We start from the raw sequence: 24,173 nt of genomic DNA on the forward strand, positions 1-24,173 counted from the left end.
GAGGAGAGGGCAGCGGCGAGGAGGCTGGTCTGAGCCGCCGCCCGGGTGACGTGGCGCCCACTGGCCGCTCCCTCGTCGGCCCGCCACGTCGGCGTCCGCCCGCTTCTCAGCCACCCCCCGAGCGAGCGTCTGCAGCGGAGGCCGCGGGACTCCCTGACACCGCTGTCACCGAGGTGAGGCTCGCCCTGGGCGCACCGAGCAGGGCAGTCGTGCAGAGTGCCCGGGAAGCAGCAGCGCCGGATGCTTCTCGATCACCCGGGCTGGGTCCTTTCATCTCGGCCCTGCAGTCGCGTTCCCAGGGGCTGTTTGGTTTACCCAGTGCCTGCGGGTGGCCCTAATCCGCTATTGTTCTACTCGGTGGTTGCCGCCTGTCCCTGGCAGTCCTGTCTGCGTCTGCTTTCTGCGCTGCGGCTGAGAACATAGCAATGAAGCATACGTGATCATACCTGAAGTCTTCTTTTTCTAAAAATTACTGAGCCTCCTCTGGATCCCTTAGTGTGAACGATTAATTAAGGCTCTCCCTACATTCCCTCAACCAGCCTTTGTTAGACTGTTGAGCAGTTATTTGGAAGAATAGTATTACTTTTTAAAATACCTTCCAGTATTAAATGTCACGGAGAAGCTGAATGTCGTAAGCATCCTCAAAGGGAATAAAAATGAGACAAATTGGGTAGGGGGAGGGGTGCACAGTCTGGTCATGTAGCTCCAGACTAGTTTGGAGCTGTTGAGCCTGGTGTTGAATGCTGGGTTTACAGGTGTGTGCCACCAAGTCTACTAGGAGAGACAGATTTGTTTCTTTAAAAGATGAAAACCGTAGTTCATACATGTTCTCTGTTGTGAAGGCGATTACCTAATGCTGATGATTGGCTCATTTGTATCTGGCCTTACTGCCTTTTACCCTACACTTACTTAGTAGGCATTTTGTAAGCACCCTGCTGGCTGAATTCGAACATTTGCTTTCTTTAACTGTATACACAATATGCATGTTTAGGGAATATGGTACTAAAACTGTTGTCAAACTAATCAGTAACTTTAAAAAAAAAAAAGTCTCACTATGTATTACAAGCTGGTCTAGCTCTCACCGTGTAGCTTAAGCTGACCTTGATCTTGCTATCCTCCTGCCTCAGCCTTTCCATTGCGGCGGGGGCGGGGGTGTTGCATTAAAGGTGTGCATCACCACATCTCGCTTCAAATCGCTATTTTTTGGGGTAGACTTGTTTCAAAACTAGACTTGGGAGTGATGCCAAAGTTCATGAAGACTTAATTATATTTTACCCCAGATTTAGCTGTTTTGAGAAGATAGTCAATTACAGGGATCTCAATTTGTTGGGTTGCTGTCAAGACTTGACTAAAGGCGTGGTGAAGGGTTGTTCACTGTTATCTAGTTCCGTTCACTTTAAAGATAAGAGCATTGAAACCAAGTCCCTGTGTTAGCTGCAGGCTGTGCAACAGAACCAAAGTCAAAATGTATCATATGTAAGTGAAAATGTATCATATGTAAGGTTCTTGAAAAAGTGTTTTAGTTTCTTTTTGCTTTGAGACAATGTAATTTAGGGAGAAGATATGTGTCATGTTTGAAAGCTTTGAAATGATTTTTTTTTTTTTTTGGTTTTCTGTGACAGGGTTTCTCTGTGTAGCTTTGCGCCTTTCCTGGAACTCGCTTTGTAGACCCAGGCTAGCCTCGAACTCACAGAGATTCACCTGCCTCTGCCTCCCGAGTGCTGGGATTAAAGGCATGCGCCACCACCGCCTGGCTTTGAAATGACTTTCTAACTTTTGGGGAGTTGTAGTATTGACAGAAAAAATGTTATCTCCAATGTAAACACGTAAGGTTCTCAGTTTGTGTATGTTATACCCCTTTGAAATTAATCTGTTATTCAGTGTTTACTGACTTTTGTGTTAGTTGGTAAGCAGACACATGCTTTTCAAACAGACAGTTGAAATGTTTAGATTTAGTAAAAGAAAAATGTCTCAGGCTCATTGAGATTATGTTAGAACTATCAATAGGTAGGTTGAGTATTACTTCATCGTAGTAATTTATTTGGATCAAAAAGCTTCTCCGTAGATAGTACTAAAATGTTGTATGCAAATTTCTCACAGGAGACCTGGAGCTGTGGTGACAAGGTTTCTTATGACTTCACTCTCCCAGCTTTAAAGGGTAGAAACCCTTTCTAAAAACACAACAGAAAATGAACAAGTTCAAGGTGAGTAACTTAATTTGTCTAACTCTGTGTGTGCACACATATGTTCAGTGAGGTTTCTAGAAAGAGATCTCTGGGGTTGGAGAATTGAGTCAGTGGTTAAGAGCACTTGTTGCTCTTGCAGAGGACCCAGGTTTGATTCCCAGCACCCACGTGGTGTCTCAAAACCATCTGTAACTTCAGTCCTGGAGGATTAATACCCTCTTCTATTCTCCACGGGTACCAGACATTTACTTGGTGCACATACATACATACCTGTAGGCAAAGCACTCATACACATAAAATAATAAAATAAATAAATCTAAAAAAGGAAAGAGAGTCTCTGTATTAAATTAGAAAGTATGACTGGTTTAAAATCACCTTCAGGGTTAAATAACACAGTTGCTCTTAAAGTGTGGTCTGCAGAGTCCCAGCTGCCCTCAGACCCTTTCAAGGGATTCGGTAATGTCAAAGGTCATAGTATTAATGAGCAAAATGTCTTTGTACTGATGGTGTGAAAGCTGTGATAGATTGATGACTGTCCTACATGACTTTAAACAGTGAGAATGATGATAGGGAGCAGCTGAGGAAAGAGTGAACCAGTTGAGTAGCAGAGTTGTGAGTTATGTTGACATATGAAATGCATTGCTGTACATTTTTGGTACATATTATTATACAGTGTATACATATTAAATTAAATGTATCATGAGGGAGTGAAGTTATTTTTTATTTCCTTGCTGAAATTTCATCTTAGATACACTTCATAAAACATTTGTGTCACAGTAAGTCAACATTCTGCTCCAAACTAAGAACAATTCTTCTTTTTAATTTTATTTTATTTATTAGGTATACAATATTCTGTCTGCATGTTTGCCTTCATTCTAGAAGAGGGCATCAGATTTTATTGTAGATGGTTGTGAGCCACCATGTGGTTGCTAGGAATTGAACTCAGGACCTCTTGAAGAACAGTCAATGCTCTTAACCTCTGAGCCATCTCTCCAGCCCCTCTAAGAACAATCCTTTCAAGCACTGGTTCTCAACCTTCCTAACTCTGTGACCCTTTAATTCAGTTCCTCATGTTATGGTGACCCCCAACCATAAAATTATTTCTGTTGCTATGTTATAGCTGTAATTTTGCTACTGTTGTGAATCATATTGTAAATATCTGTATTTTCCAATGGTCTTAGGCGACCCCTGTGAAAGGTTGTTTGATACCCCCAAAGGGGTCACAACCCTCAGGTTGAGAACTGCTTTAAAGATATAAGCTGATTGATTCATATTTAACTTTCAACGTAGCATGAAAGTGAAGAGCTTGCAAAAAAAATGGTGACAGTGACACCAAATTTATTATCATTGGATTTTTGCAAAGAATGGCAAAAACTTACTTTTTTATGATTAAGAGATAATGAGTACACACTTGTAATAGTGGTTCACATTTCCTGATTCCTGGTCATACTCTACATTCACATTCATCCTTTTGTTGTTGTTGTTTATTAAGAGATTTTCGATTCACTTTACATACCAACCACAGATTCCCCTGTCCTCCCTCCTCCTACCTCCCAGCCTTCACCCTCAACCCACCTCCCATTCCCACCTCCTCCAAAGCAAGGTCTCCCATGGGGAGTCAGCAGAGCCAGGTATATTCAGTTGAGGCAGGTCCAGGCCCCTCCTCCCTGTACCAAGGCTGCGCAAAGTGTCTCACCATAGGCCCCAGGCTCCAAAAAGTCAGCTCATGCACCAAGGACAGATCCCGGTCCCACTGGCTGGGGGCCCCCTATACAGTTTAAGCTAAACAACTGTCTCTCCTATCCATAGTCCAGTTCCATGGGGGCTCCTCAGCTATTGGTCCACAGTTATGTGTTTCCACTAGTTTGGCTAGTTGTCTCTGTACTTTTTCCCATCATGGCCCCGATGTCCCTTGCTCATAGAATCCCTCCTCTCTCTCATCGACTGGACTCCTGGAGCTCGGCCTGGGACCTGGCTATGGATCTCTGCATCTGTTTCCATCAGTCACTGGATGAGGGCTCTATCATGACAGTTAGGTTATTCAGCCATCCGATCACCAGAGTAGGACAGTTCAGGCACCCTCTCGACTATTGCCAGTAGTCTATGGTGGGGTCATCCCTGTGGATTCCTGGAGACCTCCCTAGCACTCTGTTTCTCCCTATTCCCATGGTGTCTTCATTTATCATGGTATCTCTTTCCTTGCTCTCCCACTCTGTCCCTGTTCCAGCTCAAACCTCTGTTCCCCTATGTTCTCATCCCCCATCTCTTGCCCTCCATTACCCCACCTCACCCCCAGTTTACTCATGTAGATCTCATCTATTTCTCCTTTTCTGGGTGATCTTCCTAGGGTCTTCCTTACTAGCTAACCTCCCTGGAGCTGTGGATAGCAGTCTGGTTATCCTTTGCTTTACATCTAGTACCCACTTATGAGTGAGTACATACCATGTTTGTCCTTATGAGTCTGGGTTACCTCACTCAGGATATTTTCTAGTTCCATCCATTTGCCTGCAAACCTCATGATATCATTGTTTTTCTCTGCCGAGTAGTATTCCATTATGTATATGTACCACATTTTCTTTATCCATTCTTCAGTTGAGGGGCATCTAGGTTGTTTTCAGGTTCTGGCTATTACGAATAATGTTGCTATGAACATAGTTGAGTACCACATTCATCCTTAATGCTACTCTAGAAATTATTAATTATGTTAGCCTGTGACCGTTAAGTGCACATCTTTGTAATGTATTGTGTGATGGAATGGGATGTTCACATAAGATCCTTCTACTGAGCCTGAACTGTGGCCATTGGTACCCTAGGACAAGCACTTGTGTGATTTTTATGCAAATATCTTGGAATATCTTTTATATTTGAAAGAACTGGCAGAAAAACTGGTTATTCAGAATTAACAGAGTCTCACTCTGTGGCTTTAGCTTGACTAGAACTCACAGAGATCCTCCTGCCTCTGCCCTGGAAGTACTAGGATTAAAGGTGTGGGCCACTCCAAGCCCAGAAACAAACTTTTTATTTTTATTTTTTTTTTTTTTTTTTTTTTTTTTTTATGAAATGAGTCTGTCACTTCCAGGAAAAGAACCGTTAGTATTTTTGTTTCTTTTTTTGCCAATTTTAAAATTCGATTAATGTGAGAATTAGGATTTGGGAAAACGTATGACCTTCCTAATGAATTGAATGTGACTACCTGAGGAATTTTCTGACCAGGTCTCTGATGATATTAACAAATATGGTTTTAAAAATAAATGCAAAAATGTATCAGCATTTGACTAGCATTTCTGAGTTGTGTTCAGCAGTGTAGTCAAGCAATTTGGAAGCATAGAAGTGAAAAGCAGACCATGTGTTTATTAAAGAATGTTGTTCTCAAAGGTGATAATTAAGGAGACTCCCGAGTTTCATAAGAGGGAACTAGTTGGAAATCAAGAATGTCATTGCAAAACCACAGCACTCAAGTCAGAAGGAATGATAGTTTATTTTAGAGCAAAATATGACCGACTGTGGCTCAGGAACACAGACTCTGGTTATCTCATACACCACGTTCCAAGTTGGTAACAATTTAATGAAGTTTTTGTAATAGCAGAAGAAAGTTATAAATCAAGTCCCCTAAAAATACATTAGTGAAAGTCTCAGGAAGGCAGAGGACAGTGAAACAGGGCTGGTGTAGGCCTCAAACACTACCTGATGACATTGTTGGTCATTGATTGATGGAAGCTGGGGGTCTGTTTATATGTTCCAAAAGGGAGGTTTTTTTTTTTTTTTTTTTTTTTTTTTTTTGTGGTTTTTCGAGACAGGGTTTCTCTGCGTAGCTTTGCGCCTTTCCTGGAACTCACTTGGTAGCCCAGGCTGGCCTTGAACTCACAGAGATCCGCCTGCCTCTGCCTCCCGAGTGCTGGGATTAAAGGCGTGCGCCACCACCGCCCGGCCCAAAAGGGAGTTTTAACCAGGGAAATGTTAGGTCACACACAAAGTGAGAGATGAATGGCTATTGGGAATGCTTAAGATAGGCCAAGGTAATTTGGCTTTGGATTAGTGATGTCCTAGGACTCCATAACTACAGAAGATGTAATCATTCAGTCGATGGAATCTTTAACATGGGTGCGGCCCTTTTTCTGGGCGCTTTAGATCATAGTTCTCCTTGTTGGTTAAGCATCACATTCTGTGCATGCAGAGGACAACTATTGCTTGATGTCTCGTGATGGCAGAGACTCATTCTTAAGATCTGATACAGATAAGACTCAGTAGGCAGGGATGCAGTCTTCAGGAGAAATAATTAGTTAGTAAAGTCATCAAAGCAATCGCTGGATCAAATCGACCACCATGACCTGGACCTGACACCCCCCTCCCCCCGCCCGCGCCCCGCTGCTTCTCACATACCATTTGCTTGTGACATGTAACAGGAACATTGTACCTAAACTTAAAATGATCAAGAACACAGTATGGCCTTGTTACGTTACACACCCGTTAGCTGTGCTCCTAGCAGTCAGGCCATGCCACCTCTAGCTCCCTCTCTGGGACAGAGTTGATGTATGAACTCACAGAAACCGTGACTGCACTACATAAGTTCAAACAAGAAGAAGAAAAGCAAAGTGCCAGCCCTGAGAAAGGAAATGGACTCAAAGTCCCACCCCTAACCAAGAAGCTGTGTGCACTTGACACCTGCTGGGTATACTGTCCGCACTCCAGGGCAGGCCCCATGACCAACACAAAACTGATTCCAAGCCAAGGTTTTTGTATGATTTTTTGTTTTGTTTTGGTATGTTTTTCTGTCATATTGGTTTTGTTTTTGCTTTGTTTTGATTTTCATTTGAGGAGAGAGCGAACATGAAGTTGGATGGATAGGAGGTGAGAAGGATCGAGGAGAAGTTAGAAGACGGGAAACAATATGATCAAAATGTACTGTGTGGAAATTTTTAATTAAAAAAAGCCAATAACAATGATAAACATCTTCAATTATATTGGGAAACACTGCGAGCATTGTCTTAAGTTTTCATACAAGCATATAATGGAACCCTGGTTACAGAATGACTCCGTATTTCTATTCACATCTCCAGCATCCCTTTCCCCTCCCATTACATTAACCCCCTCTGTCTCTATCAGTGTCACTTTTATTTTTGTGTCATATATACATGTGTGACTTTGTGTATCTATATAATTTAGGACCCTCAAAATGAGCAAAAGCATCCTATATCTGTCACTCTGAGAATGGCTCGACTCAGTTAATGTGATTATCTGCTGTTGCATCTATTTACCTGCAAAACACTGTGACTTCTTTCTGCCTTAGGGCAGAAATTCCTTTGTGTGTATACTGTAGCTGGAGTTTTCTCCAGTCCTGCCTGGCCCACACGGTCAGGACAAATCTCTCTCACCCACCAGTCCCACAGCTGCTCAAACCCAACCAAGTAAACACACAGAAACTTATATTGCTTACACACTGTATGGCTGTGTCAGGCTTCTTGCTATCTAGTTCTTCTATCTTAAATTAACCCATTTCTATTAATCCTTAAGTTGCCACATGGCTTGTGGCTTACCCGTATCTTAACATCTTCTCCTGGCAGCGGCTGGCAGCATCTCTCCTCCACCTTCCACTTCCCAGAATTTTCTTCTCTGCTTGTCCCACCTATACTTCCTGCCTGGCTACTGGCCAATCAGCATTTAATTTATACAGAACGATATCCACAGCAGTATATGCCACATTTTCTTTATCCATTTTCTGTTGTTGGACATGGGTTAGTTTTATAACATAGCTGTTATGAATAGTGCTACAGTAAACACTGACGTGCAAGTATCTTCATGATGTGTTGATTGAAGTCTTACTGTCTTATTTTATCATCAGAAAAGGAAGGGGATTGCAGTGGGAATTGTTTTGTAATATTATCTACTCATTAGCAAACTATGGGTATTTTAATATACTTTTTAATCTTGGCTAGCTATAGTATAGGTCACCTTAAATGCCCATTTAATGGAGAAACACAGGCTCTTAGGATGTAGGTATCATGGATGTTGCTGCCGTTTGGTGCTGTTTGTTACTGTGTAATTTGGTTGCGAAGAGTGACCCTGAGTCTCTGGATTTCCTTATGAGGTGAATGGAGTTAAAGTTACTTTGAGATAGAAGTCTGAGTGTGTCAGGGAGCTTGTCAGAGCCTTCAATTTATTGTATCTTAACATTTCAAAAATATTTTTAAAAATTCCTTGAGAATTTTATGCAATACATTTTGATCAGATTCACTCCTAGTCCCCAACTCCTCCCAGATCCACCTGCACTTCCCTGCCCACCCAATTTTGTATCCTCATTTAAAAAAATTAAGTCCAATATACTTTGATATATGTCACCTTCCACTGGAGCTGATTCCCTATAAGGAGCCACATCTTTTAAAAAAAAATGTTCTTCAGTGGTGGCACACACCTTTAATACCAGCACTCGGGAAGCAGAGGCAGGCAGATCTCTGTGAGTTCAAGGCCAGCCTGGTCTACAGAGCGAGATCCAGGACAGTCAGGGCTACACAAAGAAACTGACTCAAACACCTGTGCCAAAAGAACCTCTTCTTCCTTTCCCAGCAGCTGTCAGCTGTCAGTAGCGCCTCAGCTAGGAGTGTGGCTTCATACTCCCCTCCCCTCCCCATTTTGGAATTTCATCTGTCGTGAGTTTGCACGGGTCTTGTGCATGCTGTCATAACTACTGTGAATTCATGTGTTGTCCCAGTGCATCTGGAAAACACCCTTTAATTGTAATTTTTATCCACTGCCTCTGGCACTACAGTCTCTCCCCTGATCCCTGCGACTTGGGAGAAAAGGATGTGAAAGACCTGTCCGATTAGGTCTGAGCATGCTGCAGTCTCCTATTATGAGTTTGTGTTAATCACCATGGACTACAAAAAGAAGCTTCTCTGATGAGGGTTGAGAGATTCCTTAATCTGTGGGTTCAGTGATAAAAACTTAGGGGTAGTTTCTTACTGAGAAGCAGGCCTTGAAGCTAGTTGGTTCCCCCATAGCATCTGTGCTGCTACTGTACCAGTTGGCATATCTTGCCAGGACAGTCATTACTGGGGCTCAGTCAGATGGCTGGTGAGTTTTCATTGTACATAGAACCTTCCAGCTCTATGGAAGCTAGCCAGTAGGGGTGTAGCTTCTGCATTGGTACCAGCTTGATTTATCCATGTCTTATGACTCAAGATTATGAGACCTTCAGCAATAGGGTCTTACCATCAAGTTCTGTGGGGAACTAGGAGTCATGGCAGTAGCCTGTCATATTTGGGTTGTCTGTGGGACTCCACTGACCACAGTGGACAAAAAGCCTGGTACTAGGATTATTATTCGATAGCCCAGTGTATCTGGGAGAGGTATTGGACCTAATGCAGAATGACAACATTTAAACTCCTTTCATATATGATTTATATGCATATATTTTAGGAAGCGTCTGCAGTAGTTACATATTGCTTTTCAAAGGCATTTAGTGTATGTTCTCTCTCTCCATATGCCATCCTCTACCCTGCCCTCCTGTTCGCCACCCAACTTGACTCCTCCTGTTCCATTATTCCTCTTTGTTCCTTCATTCCACTTGTGTTCTATCCCCTTCTCTCCAACCACCACGTGGCCTCTTACTAGTTTCCTATTTTCTATCGGGATTCGAGCACATATCTAAGGAGTCAGAGCTAACCTGCACATTATGAGAAAAAAAAAGTGTGACATTTGCCCCTTTTGGTGTAGGTTACTTCACTTGGAATGGTTATTTCCAGCTCTATTTATTTATCTTCAAATTTCTTTTTTTTTTTGCAGCTGAATAATATTCCATTGTGTATATGTGCCACGTTTTCATTTTCTGTTCATCATATGATGGACATCCAGCTGTTTCCATTTGCTGGCTATTGTGAATACAACAGCAGTGAGCATGAATGAGCAAGTATCTCTATAGTAAGACAGAATCCTTTGGTTGTATGCCCAGGAATGGCATAGCTGGAGCACATGGTAGAGCTAGTTCCAGCTTTTTGATGCACCTCCATGCTGATTTCCATAATGGATACTTCAGTCCTTACTCCCACCAGCAGTGAATGAATGGCCCCCTTTCCACATATCCAGGCAGTATTTATTGTCATTTGTTTCTTTGATCTTACCCATTCTGACTGGGACAAGATGACATCTCAAAGTCATTTTAATTTGTATTTCCCTGATGGCTAAGAATGATGAACATTGGGCTGGAGGGATAGCTCAGCTGTTAAAGGCTAGGCTCACAAGCAAAAATATAAGAATGATGAACATTAAAAAAAAATAAGTATTTCTCAGTCATTTGTATTTCATCTTTTGAGAATTCTTTTTAATTCTGTGCCCTGTTTTTAATATCAAATTTTTTGTTTCCTTGGTATTTAGGGGGTTTTGTGTGTGTGTGTGTGTGTGTGTGTGTGTGTGTGTGTGTGTGTGTGTGCTGTTCTTTGTATACACTAATCCCCTGTCAGATGCACAGCTGGTAAAGGCTTTTTCTCACTCCCTGGCTGCCTCTTTACTTGGATGGCATGTCCTTTGCCTTAAGAAGTGTTTGAGTTTACCGTGGCCCCATTTGTCATTTGTTAGTATTAATGTTTGTGCTACCAGAGTCCTGTGGAGAAAATATTTTCCTGTGCCTATAAAGTGAAGCTTATTTCATACTTTCTCTTTAATAAGATTTAGGTCTCACAATGGGGTCCTTGGTCCATTCGGAGTTGAGTTTTGTGCAGGGTGAGAAAATAAGAATCTTGTTTCACTCTTACCTATTAGATCAGCACCATTTGTTGAAGGTGCTGTCTTTTCTCTATATTTTTAGCTCCTTTGTCAAAAATTAGGTGATGCTAGGTGTACGGACTTATATTTGGGTCCTCAAGTTCTATTCCACTGATCAGCAGGTCTGTTTTTATGCCAGTGCCATGCTGTTTTGGTGACTATAACTCTGTAGTATAACTTAAAATCAGGAATGATGATACCTATACAAGTTCTTTTACTGTTCAGGGTTGTTTTGGCATCCTGGGATTTGTTTGTTTGTTTGTTTCCAAGTGAAATTTGGGATTACTCTTTAATTTTTTGTGAATAATTGTGTAGGAATTTTGATCGAGACTGCATCGAGTCTGTCAGTTACTTTTGTCAGGGTGGCCATTTTCCCAATATTAATCCTGTCAATCCCTGAGTATGGGATGTCTTCCCGTCTCCTGGTGTCTTCTTCAAGTCCTTTCTTCAGTGTGCTAGTGTTTTTATCATACAAATCTTTACTACCTTATTGAGATTTATTCTGAGATATTTTTTTGTAAGGCTATGGGGAATGAAATTGTTTCCCTGATCTCTTTCTCAGTATGCTGGTCATTTGTATATAAGATTTTTGTGTCTTAATTTTGCATTCTGATACTTTGATGAATGCATTTATCAGTTGTGAAAGTTTTTGGTAGTATTTTAGGGCTTTTATGTATAGAATCATATCATTTTGTTGTGTGACATGAGGGCACACAGGCAAATGTCTACTCACTCCAGGAAAGGAACCAAAGACAGCTTAAGTAAGGATACTACCAAAGTTACAGTTGGTGAACTGAGTTTATTACTAAATTAATTTTCTGAGGAACTGCCCAACAGCTTTCCATGGTGGCTGTATCCTTTTACAGCCCAGTTAACAATGCGTGGGATCCAGTTCTCCATATCCTCACCATCATTGTCGTTTTCTTCTGAAATTTCTGAATTAAGAGTTATAGAAGTGCATACAGAGTAGTTGTTGTGTTGTGTGAGAATTTTTTTTTGTTTTTGTTTTTTGTTTGGTATTTTAAAGACAGAGTCTCATTGTATAGCATAGACCGGGATCTACCTGCCTCTGCCTCCTGAGTGCTGGGATTAAAGGCATGCACCACCACACCCAGCTTCTGAGTCATTTTTTGCATAAAAGTAACTAAAACTCTTTGGAGACTTCATTGATTCTAATACTGAGGCAAGGTATACATTAAATAAGCTCGGATGATCCCATATTGTCAGAAAGTATGGAAATGATGTAACCGAATAACTGGAGCAAATGGCTATGGGGGCAAACCTGAACAGCTCCTCATTGGAAAAGCTGGAACAGTGTTAGCACTAAAAAGACTATAATGCAGGGCTGGAAAAATGGCTCAGCAGTTTATAGCACCACTGCTCTTCCAGATGGACCCAGGTTCAATTTCCCAGCACCTAACATGGCAGCTCACAACTGTCTGTAACTCAAGTTCCAGAGGATCCAACACCCTTACACAGACATATGTACAGGCAAAACACCAATGCACATAAAATAAAAAAAAATTTAAAAATACCATAATGTTTGATTTTAATTGAAAGCGTAAAATAAGTGTATGAGGCCATTTAATATAAATTATTGAATAAGCAGATGAGAAGAGCTCATTCTTCTTCATAAAACAGTCCAAATAATATATATGGATACTGTCCCCTCTAGAAGATGGAACATATTTCCTCCCCTCTTGAGAAGACTAGACTAGACTTTGGTTTGTTTTTAAGCAACAGCGTATGATAAAGAAAAATATCTACAAAGGAAAAAACCGGCAGACATTCTCAAATGAGTAAAGTAAGCATCACCAGTGCTACTGTGTCTCTGCTGTGAGAATGTGATGAGGGGCATTCATCTCTAAGCCCATGAAGCTATGAAGATGAAGCTCAGGTTATAATGGAGACCCCAGGATGCTGGAGATGCTAGGGCTGTGGGATGTCTGCTGAGAAAAACTCTAAATATGTGTTGGAGCCAACTCAAGAGAGAGTTTATGTGTACTTCAGGCAGCAGAGCTGGAAGGGCAGGACTACCCAAGCCGTCGGGGGCCATCGGAGTCCATCATGCATCCTGCGACCTGGACATGGAGCTGAAGGATTCGGTGTTTTCCCTCCTAGGTTTCTGTCTTGCTTCCATCTCTTTCTTTGCTATACCTTCCTCCCCACATTCTGAGACAGGAACCTGTACCTGTATGTTGGAAGTATGTACTCTTTTTTTTGGTGTTGGAAGGTCTCACAGGATTATCTTGAGTCTCAAGGGAGACTGAACTTTTGAATATTGTTGGGACTGGATGCATTTTGCATTCTAAGATCACGAGGTGTGGATGGTTATGAGTTTTATGTCATTTAAGATGATACGTTTGAATGTCAAGTTCATAGGGGGTGAAATTGTGAGGTTTAATATTGTCAACTTGGTGGGATTTATAACTACCATGGAAACGTGCCTCTCCTCATGTCTGTGAAGGACTTTAAGATCAGGCTCATGCCAGTGGGAAGACCAATCGTAACTGTGCGTGGTACCACCCGTGGGCTGCGGCCTTGGGCAGCACGCAAACAAGAGAGTGAAGATGAGCTTTCATTGTGCTCTGAGTCTGGGCATCAGACAGTGGGAGCAGCTGCCCAAGCTCCTGCTGCTGTGACCTTGCTGCCATGATAGACCGTGCTGTAACACAAGTCTTAAAGGGTCTTATAATAAAAGGCCCAGAGCCAGATGTCAGGGTGAAAGCTGAAAGATCAGGGAGGCAGAGCAGCCAGCCACTAGTTCTTACCTCTATGAAATCCTCAGCCTAAAGAGAGCCAGTTCCTGGTCCTCAGGCCTTATATACCTTTCTCTGCTGTATTACTTCCTGGGATTAAAGGTGTGTGTCACCATGTCTGGCTCTGTTTCTCTCCTGTAGTCCAGTGTGGCCTTGAACTCACAGAGATCCAGACGGATCTCTGCCTCCTGAGTGATAGGTGTGTTCTACCACGGCCTGACCTCTATATCTAATTTAGTGGCTGGGTCTCTCCTCTGATCCTCAGGCAGGCTTTATTAGGGTAAACAATATATCACCACACTGCACACCCTTAAACATTGAACCACAGTAAACTCTCCCTTCTTTGAGTTTCTTTTTTCAGATATTTTAATCACAGCAAAGTAACTAATGCAGTTCTGACTGGTACTCGTCAGAATTGTTATCGTCAAGAAAGGGGCTGTGGCACTAATCGGTGCTTCCATAGCATGTGCAAGGTTCCTTGTTCCTCTTCAACATCTCAAAACTAAGTAAAAGTTAAACAACTGAAAATCAAGGAAAGACTGTGGTAGATGTGACAAACTGAAAACTTGAAACCAGATAGCATGAATCTTTTCCTTTTCAAAACTGTCTTAGCCGTCATAATCTTGCTCCTTTTTGATGTATGGGGGACGGGGGGCATTAAGGTAAAATGGAATTTAGTTCATGTTAAATGTTTCTAGTTTTGGGAATTTTGCCATGTTTTAAAAACATCACATCAGGGGAAACAAACTGAGTGGCACATACATACGAATTGTCTTAGGTCTGTTTGTGATGTTGGAACAAAAGACCTGAAACAGCTTAACTTACACAGAACAGAAACTGACTTCCTCACTGTTTTGGTAGCTAAGAATCTCAGAATCAAGGTGCAGCACATTTGTTGGGGATGCTGTATCTTTCCTGGCAGCTGGTCCTCCCATGGGGTAGAGCAGAAGAGAGAGCGAGCTTGCCCCTCACTGTTAATTAGATCCACAGTCACACCCATGAGGGCTGTGCCCTCATAGCTCATGAGTTCCTAATGGCCTGACCTTAGTATGCTATCACATTAGGAATTAAATTTTAACATACTAATCATATACATATGTACAAAACATAGCAAAAATTCTAAAAATTATTGCTACAACTTTTTATGCAAGCCTGTAATTTCAGTAATTAAAGCTTAAGTTAAAAAAAAAAAACAAACTGAAAGTCCATCCACCTCTTTGATGGAGTCCACATCATCTCAATGAGTATCTCCCACCTAGCTGAAACAAAGTTCTGTCCAAGTTTAGTTAAATAAATTTATGTTTAAGTTACTAAACTACATTCAAGAAATGAAAAAGTATAGATGTGCATTTTTAAAAGATTTATTTATTTATTTTATTGTATAAGAGTGTTTTATCTACATGTATGTCTGCACACCAGAAGATGGCATTGGATCCCATGGGACTAAAGTTTTAGATTGTTGTGAGCTGCCATGTGGGTGCTGGGAATTGAACCCAGAACCTCTGGAAGAGGATCCAGTGCCCTTAACTGTGGAGCCATCTCTCTAGGCCCTAGATTTACCTTTTTTTGTTTAGCTCTATCTTGAGTTGATTTTTGTATAAGGTTTTAAATTATGAGTTGAGGTTATTTCTTCTTCCTCCTCCTCCTCTTCTTCTTCTTTTTGTTTTTTTGAGACAGGGTTTCTCTGTGTAGTTTTGGTTCTTGTCCTGGATCTCACTCTGTAGACCAGACTGGCCTTGAACACACAGAGATCCTCCTACCTCTGCCTGCCGAGTGCTGGGATCTTTTGAGATGATGGTGTCACTTTTCTGTCTGAGTCTGTAGTAACAGGTAATGCGTTACACAGACACTAGAGTACTGAGCCAGCTTTGCTGTGCTCAGACCCGGTCAGCTCTACAGACTCTGTATTTGGCCTGCTCAAACCTAATGTGGATTTTCTCAAGTGAATTCTGTTCCTTGTTTTTAAATGTTTGAAAAGTATATGCAGTATTAGGTTTCATTTTGTCATTTTCAAGCAAAAATTGTTCAGTTGATCCCACCACTGTCGTTCTCCCCCGTCCCCTATGACCTCCCAGCATGCACCACTCCACCCATCCCCACAGCTTCCTTCCTGCTCTCAGGGTGTGTGTCCCAGTCTCTCCCCTTCTAAACACTTTCTCTCCCTCACTTAGTCTCTTTTCTGGCTTCGAGACCTACACCCGCACTCATACTCACATACACGTGGATAAACATTGTAAGCCAATGGCTTAGCTTATTTTCTATGGCCGTGGTAAAGACACTGGCCAAAGCAAACTTGAGGAGGAAAGGGTTTGTTTGGCTTACATTTCCATGCACAGTCCAGCATTGAGGGACATCAGCACAGGGACCACGGCAGAGGCCGCGGGAGAACACAGCTTCCTGCCTTGTTCTTCCTGGCTTGCTCAGTTGGCTTTCTTATACACCCCACGGCCACCTTCTGAAGGGTTTCTAGGAATGTATAACTTTGCTAACCGACGAACAGAATTTTGAACCAACACTTGAGCAACATTCTCTTACCTCATCATAATAAAATCAACTTGTATTGTGATTTGATCATGAATAAAATAAATTCCTAGAAGCTAGGGAGATAGTTTAGTCAGTACAGCACTTGCCAGGCATATATGAGAAGTTAAATTTGATCCCCAGCACCCACATCAAAAGCTGGGTACATTAGTAACTTTTCTGTTCCTGTGATAAAGCACTATGACCAAAAGCAACCTGTGGAAGAAAGAGTTTATTTGGGCGTATGGCTATAGAGGAATTAAGAGTCCATGATGGTGGAGAAGCATGTAAGCAAGCAGCATGCATGGTGGCTGGAGCAGGATGCTGAGAGTTCCCATCATCAAACCCAAGCGTGAAACAGAGTGTGAAATGGAAGTAGGTGAAGCTGTGCATCCTTCAGAGTACCACACCACTGAAACCTCCCCAAGCAGCAACACCAACTGGGAGCCATGTGCAGTGAACCTCAGGCCCAAGTGAGAAACCCTGTCTCACAAAAACAAAAACCCCAAGTAAAACAAAAACAAGTTGGACACATGTGCCCATGACCCTTGAAGCCGAACCCCAGTGACACACCTCCTCCCGCAAGGCTACACCTCCTAGTCCTCCCTAAGCAGTACCACCAACTGGGGACCACATATTCAAATGCCAGCACTTATCAAACTACCACAGGGTGGATAATAGAGCAAAAGACACAGTTTCAGCCTCTGGCCTCCATGTGTGCTATCATACTATCCAGAGTGACTGTAACAGGCCACTCAGAGCCAGTTTAATGTCCTAGCCTTTTCTTCTTTTCTCTTTTGTCCTGGGGTTGAACTCAGGACCTTAGGAATGCTAAGCAAGCATGCTGCTGTTGCTATACACCTTTGTGCCTTTCTCCTGGGGTCACTTCAGGCTGAACTGGAATTGTTGTTTCAGGGACCCGTGACATTAAGGGATGTCACTGTGGAGTTCACCAAGGCAGAATGGAAGTTACTGACCCCCGCACAGAAAGCCCTTTACAAGAATGTCATGCTGGAGAACTACAGACACCTGGTCGCTGTGGGTAAGACAGTTTTCCTCATCTGAAACTCCAGTCTTTTCCATTTCTTCTCCAGTCTGCTGGAACATGTAAGGTCTCTTGTGGGGCGTTTACCCACCACCCCCACAGCTTCCCAGAGTTTTCTTGAGTGCGATCAGCAGGAAATATTAGATAGAAGGATTTATAGCGGAGAATCTTGCGGAGACAAACAGATAGAAAATAAAGGATAGCCTCGAGAGGGCCTGGAACCTATTCCAACGGGCCCCGACTGTCTCTGGCCCAGGGTTTTTAAAGAGATGCCAAGGGGGTGGAGCAAAAGACCTCCTCCCCCAGCACAGCCAAGTGCAGACCATCTCAGACACCTGCACTCAGGCCTGTGGTCCTAATCATCCTCTATTCGGACCTGCTGGGTAAAGCCACGAGGAACCCCAGAACGGGCTCCCACAGTCTCTGTAAAGTCAGGTGATACTTTGTTTCATGATTCAAAGTTAATTGGTTTGGGAATTCCTGAAAAAATATGTGTATCCTACCTCTTCATTTAAAGAATGAATCTGTGAAGCACAGGTGTTTTCCCGAAACTGTATCTCACTTCCAAGGAATCGATGCCATATCCTTTATCTTTAATAGGTTATCGTGTGGTTAAGCGCAGTGTGATCTCCAAGTTGAAGCAAGGAAAAGAGCCATGGATATTAGAAAAAGAACTTCCAAATCGGAACCGTGCTGGTGCGTTTGAAAAAATCATGTTGCATGTGACCCTTTGAAATACTTGTCAAGAATGCCCTTTGCGATAGTCTCTCTAAAGTTTGCTATAGTTCCAGAAATGATTAAAGATACTGTCTACATATGTTTGAATCCTAAGTCATACCAATTTCTCTTCTCTCCATGGAAATTCTAGGTCCTCTTGTTCAGGTGAAAATTAAGACAATATATGGAAAGCAAATGCCTAAGCAACAGGGATATTCCTCAAAACACAAGGAGATTGATACTCTGAGAAATTCACTTTATTGTTGATATCCAGATTGCTCTAGACAGATGAAGTATAATACAAGTTTGTGGTCTACTAGCTACAATAATGCTAGTCCACTTGCAATTTCATTTGTGGTTCTGTTATTCATGGTCAACTGCAGTCTGAAGATATTACATGGAAAATTCCAGAAATCACTAGTTCATAAAACTTAAACCACATGCCATTCTGAGCAGCCTGGTGAATTCTTGGGTAGCCTTGCTCTTCATCACTAACATGAAAAATCTTTTTCTCCACTGTAGCCACACTGTGTGTTGCTTGCATTAGTCACGTGGTAGCCATCTTGGTTTCAGATCAATTATGGAAGGACCATACTGCTTATGCTCAAATGATTCTTATTTTACTGATTAACAGTTGCAAAGCACAAGAGCAGCAATCCTGGAAATTCAGCTATGCCAAAATGAAACCTTAAGGTACTTCTTTTTACTAATGAGGAAGAAAGTATATTGTAGGAAATTAGGGGAAAGCCATAGGATGTATAGTCGAAGACTACCTGTGGTTTCAGACATCTGCTAGGAATACTATTAAACAGTAATCTATGTTTGTAGGTGTGAAGATCTATATGTGAGTCCATTAGTTCCTCCATTCAATTACTCTCTGCTTTGACTATGGATATCACTAGCTGCTTCAGGTTTCTGCCTTGACTTCCCTGTGGTGATGGACTCCAACCCTGAACTGTAAATGGAATAAACCCTGTCCCCCTGCAAGTGCTTCTGCCGTGTCACTTTATGACTGAAGCAGAAGTGAAACTAGGACATTCTTATGTCAAAAACAGAAGTCTAGGGGCTGGAGAGATGGCTCAGTGGTTAAGAGCACTGACTGCTCTTCCAAAGGACCCAAGTTCAATTCTCAGGCCCCACATGGCAGCTCACAACTGCCTGTGGGCTCCAGTTTCAGAAGATCTGACACCCTCGTACAGACACACATGCAGGCAAAACACCAGTGGACACAAAATAAGTAAATCTTTTTTTAAAAAAAGTCTAATAAAGACTGAAAATCACTCAGCAGGTGCTGGAGGAACCTGATTATAAGCCCAAACACCTCTGACGTTCTGACAGCGTAACTCTAAAAACCTGGAGGTGAACATGAAAACAAAAAAGAAAGAATATGGATCAGAAAAAAATATGTTGCTGATTAGGAACATGGAATCAAAGAATGCTGTTATCTTATTAAAGACAGTGAACAGTAAGTTGAATAAGAAGTAATAGTGGGCAACTATACCCAGGAAATATCGGTGTTGGGAGAGAGTGAATGCAGTGTGCATGTCTATGGCTCGCTCTTCTGGATTTCTCTATTCTTACACAGTTCAAGACCTGAACCCAGCAGGCAGTGTCTCTCACTTTTACACTGCTTCTTCCCACATCAATTAATATAATCAACACATGCCCACAGATTTAGATGATTCCCCCCTCAAAACCCTCTAGAATAACAATGAAAACGGTCACTAATGGTATAGAGGAAAATTTCACTTGAGAGTGCTTTCATCTTGACAGACTTGCCTGGAGACTAAGATCAGCCTTTGACCATAATGGTGTTAAAATCTTGATTCCTTTGTAGACAGAAGACGGAATGTTCCTGACCCCAGAGCCAAACACCAGGCTGGAAATGCAAGGCAAGTTCAAGAATTAATGTGTAGGATAGAAGCTCTGTGAGGAAGAATAGTCTTGTTTGAAATGCTGGAAGTGGGAGAGAAATTGTTAATTAATATGAAATGTGGTTAAACTAGCACTGGAGTGAATCCCAAAGAATGTGACCCAAACAAATATGCCTTCCTGAGGGACATGATTTAGGATCAAGAGAGTCAAACTTTGTAGTTACCTTTTCCTTCTTCTGAACTATGCAGTAAGGAAGGCTTCATTACTAAAAGTACAGTCTGGCCACTAAGAAACCCTGAGACTTCAGGAGAAGCCTCATTCAGTACAGTATTAAGTCACAGTGTAGCTCAGTGCTCACAGTGGAGAAGCCCTATGAACCTGACAAACAGGATGATCAAAATCATCATCAAAGTTATTCAGAGAATGTACAGCACCAAAAAGCTTTGTAAGTCCTATTAATGAATTCGGAACTCTCTCTCTAGGAAAGGAGAGCTCAGCAGACGTCGGAAAACTCCTACCCAACATGAAAGCTACGACTGTAGTGAGTGTGGAAAGTCCTTCTGCCAGAAGTCTTCCCTCATTGTGCACCAGGAAACACATACCAAGAAGTCCTACAAATGTGACAAATGCGGGCAATCTTTCTATAAAAATGAAGACCTCACAATCCATCAGAAAGTTCATACCAGAGATAAAACCTACCCATGTAAAGAATGCAACAAAATTTTCTACCACCTGTCATCCCTCACTAGACATCTGAGAATCCACGCAGGGGAGAAACCCTATGAATGTAGCCAGTGTGAGAAATCATTCTACCAGAAGCCACACCTCACAGAACATCAGAAAACACACACAGGGGAGAAACCTTTTGAGTGTAAGGAGTGTGGGAAGTTCTTCTACGTGAAGGCATACCTCCTGGTGCATCAGAAGACACACACAGGGGAGAAACCTTTTGAGTGTAAGGAATGTGGGAAATTCTTTTCTCAAAAGTCACACCTCACCGTCCATCAGAGAACACACACAGGGGAGAAACCCTATAAATGTAAGGAATGTGGGAAACTCTTCTCTAGGAATTCACACCTCAAAACACACCAGAGAACTCACACAGGAGAGAAACCCTATAAATGTAAGGAATGTGGAAACTGCTTCTACCAGAAGTCAGCCCTCACTGTGCACCAGCGAACTCATACTGGGGAGAAACCTTTTGAATGTAGTAAGTGTGGAAAAAACTTTTACTATAAATCAGACCTCACCAAACATGAGAGAAAACATACAGGGGAGAAGCCCTATGAATGTACAGAGTGTGGCAAATCTTTCTCTGTGAACTCAGTCCTCAGATTACATGAAAGGACTCACACAGGGGAGAAGCCCTATGACTGTGAGATATGTGGGAAATCCTTCTCTCAGAAGTCACATTTTGTCATACATCAGAGAAAGCATACAGGGGAGAAACCCTATGAGTGCAAGGAGTGTGGGGTAAATTTCATCCAGAAGTCACAGCTCACCACACATCAGAAGGCACATGCCAAGAAGGGGAAAACTAGCAAATAGCATGAGTTCAGAATCCCTGCCATAATTCATCCTTCTGATGTAATACACACAGAAGGAGAAACTTCTAAGTATCGAGAAAAAAATTGTCAGCTATTTTTTTTCTTATAGGATTATCAGCACATACACAGAAGGAAATTATATGATGTTATTAGGAAGAACTTTATAATATGGCTAACTTTTATAAATATCAGGTGGCAGAAAGATAAAATGGGGCAGAAATCCAGTAAGTGAATGTCCAGAAGTTTCTGTAGTAGCATCTAGCACTACCATCCAGAGGACACAGTGAGGACCTCCCGTGGGTATCCCAGCACTCACAAGTCTCTTCACACAGAGGCACTCATCTTAAAAAGATTGAGGGGACTTAGTACACAGACTGCAACAGATATGGAAGTTTATCAAGAACACATCCATCACTGAAAGTTGGCTATATTAATACTTTAATCATACCTATGGAAGCATTATCTGAAATATTTTTAACAAAAATTATAAGAATTTATACTGAAGGCAACAGTCACACTTTAAGTCATGTTGCCAGTCCCAACATTGATTTTACTTCCTAAATAAACAAACAACAAAACCAGAAACCATCAAATATCACATATATCAAGCTATTTAAAGAGCAAAAATAATCAGGAAACACCATTAAACAAAGAAGTGTTTTTGATGTGTAGGATGTAGGTATGTACATGGGTATCTACAAAATATTTGTAAGTATGTGATTTGCACGTGGGACTCATCTGTCATTGTGCCTAAACTCAATAGCTGTAATGTGCGAGGACACTTGCACATCAACAGTGATTTCCATTGACAGTGTTGTTACTATAACATATGTTGGTGTATAATTTAAAAGCATAGTGTATCTTTTCATCTACTTCCTGGCACTTACAAATGGGTTCAGACATTGTTATAAATGAACCCTTCAGAAGAAACTTAAATCATTTTGTAATTGGTTCAGCTATATTCTAATCAGCTGAACTTTGGGTTGGAGATGCATTTGTAGCAATCTGAACAGCCTCTAAAGCAGCAGTATTTACTTATCTTACTGTAGATGTTGTGTAGCAGTGGTATCTGTGTTTGTATTTTGTATGAAAAATACCTCATGATTTTTCCTCCCTTTTCTGGGTAGCAGAGGCACCATGGCCAGTGACTAAAAGTGAGATTCTAGGCTCCTGCTACCTTGCCCCAGACCAAGCATGGGCATGCCATGCAGCTTCACTGTGCCTCAGCTTCCCTTACTGTGAGAGCAATGAGAGCAGCATCCTAGAATTGCCTTGAGGTCAAAATAGGTTAATATTTTAAAGCACTTAGAACAGTGTCTGTAAAACATAAAAACTCAACATTAGATATTATTCTCATTAATTCGTATTTCCTAAATCATACAGTAAAAAGGTTGGCAAGCCACTACTTAGCTCCCACCTTATTGCTGTTAGTGCCTTGATTTGATTTGGTTGTGTATCTACCCATGGTGGCTCAGGAGCAGATCCTGAGTAGGCAAGGCCAGAGGCTGGTGAACCACAGTCCATCTGCCAGATTCACAGCCCATTTTTGTAGCCTGTTATGTGAGATTAGTTTTATATTACTCAATTATTGCAAAAATTAAGTATTTTGTGACACATGGAGGTTGTATGAAACCAAATTCCAGTGTCTATACATAAAGCACTTTGAGAACACTAATCCAAACCCAGTTGCTTATATTGTGCCTGTGGCAACCCTCACATTGTGCTAGCAGAGCTATGTAATAGAGGCAGACCACATGGCTAAGAGAGCCTAAGACATTGATGACCCAGCACTTTACCACATAGGTCTCCGTTACTCAGAACTGCATACACTGCAGCCGGTCCTGAGCCCAATCTTATAAATGTTCTGTTTACCAAACATGATGCAGCAGTATATGGGTGGGTGATTTCTGTGCAGTATATTTATTTTGTGTATTGTATTTATATGTGGAAAAAGCCTAGGCTTAGAATTATTTTTCCCAAAGAAATGTGTTTTTTTACTTACTGAATTGTTACATTAAAACAAATTTCTTGGAGTGTAATAAATATATGAAATAAACATTGCCTCAATTAAATTGAATTGAATTTTCAATTGATCATTTCCCATGATATTCATCTATTTTCTTCCAAGTCAATGACAAGTTTTTCTTATATCATTTATAATTTTCTAACTATCTCGTGATAACATGCCATCTATATAATTTATTACAATTAGCATATGTGTATATATTTGTGTGTATGAGATTTCCTCATCCCACCACTGGCTGGATGAAGCCAGCTGAATGACAGACTCTAGCCAGTGCCAGGGCCCATGGAAGAAATAGCTCGGTTTATGCACAAGGAAGTAAAATATTAATTTAATCCATTAAGTTTTGAGTATGTAGAACTGAAACATGAAGGAAGCTGTGAATCATGTTTTTGTTGGATGACTAGTCTCTTGCTTCACAGGGATGGTCTGGGGTATCTGGCACTCAGGAGTTTATTAGCATCTATGCTGACTGTTGATTCTGATTTATAAGAAGAGCTTCCTCAAGTGTAACCTCATGAATGAAAAGCAGTATTGTTCAAGTTATATTATCACCCTGCCTATATCTAGGTCTTGAAGTTATATAGCAAAAATAAAGCCCCAAAATGTCCAGAATTTTAAAGTAAAAGTCACTTTTCTTTTGAGGGGGTAGCCACTGGTAGTTTGTCCATGTCTCAGGGGATGTCCCTACACCCATCTGCACATGGACAGCATTAATTAGATTCAACAGATTATTGTCTAAAATAA

The 24,173-nt window shown here is 41.5% G+C and overlaps 1 protein-coding gene across 1 annotated transcript; it reads left to right on the plus strand.

Moving 5' to 3' along the window:
* Window positions 1–23,480, plus strand: LOC114700768 (zinc finger protein 25). The gene is made up of 6 exons (XM_028880531.2): window positions 1–173; window positions 2,101–2,204; window positions 17,135–17,261; window positions 17,865–17,960; window positions 19,819–19,873; window positions 20,339–23,480. The coding sequence occupies exons 2-6, from the start codon at window positions 2,190–2,192 to the stop codon at window positions 21,402–21,404; spliced, it is 1,359 nt and encodes a 452-aa protein (XP_028736364.1). The 5' UTR covers window positions 1–173; window positions 2,101–2,189; the 3' UTR covers window positions 21,405–23,480.
* Window positions 23,481–24,173: the final 693 nt, after the last annotated feature.

This window comes from Peromyscus leucopus, chromosome 3, assembly GCF_004664715.2.
Source record: "Peromyscus leucopus breed LL Stock chromosome 3, UCI_PerLeu_2.1, whole genome shotgun sequence".
NCBI lineage: Eukaryota > Metazoa > Chordata > Mammalia > Rodentia > Cricetidae > Peromyscus > Peromyscus leucopus.

Excerpts from the sequence above, each read along its gene's own strand:
- LOC114700768 (XM_028880531.2), top strand. Across the intron at positions 17,262-17,864 it reads CAGACACCTGGTCGCTGTGG|GTTATCGTGTGGTTAAGCGC; the intron begins GTAAGACAGTTT and ends TATCTTTAATAG. Across the intron at positions 19,874-20,338 it reads CACCAGGCTGGAAATGCAAG|GAAAGGAGAGCTCAGCAGAC; the intron begins GCAAGTTCAAGA and ends CTCTCTCTCTAG.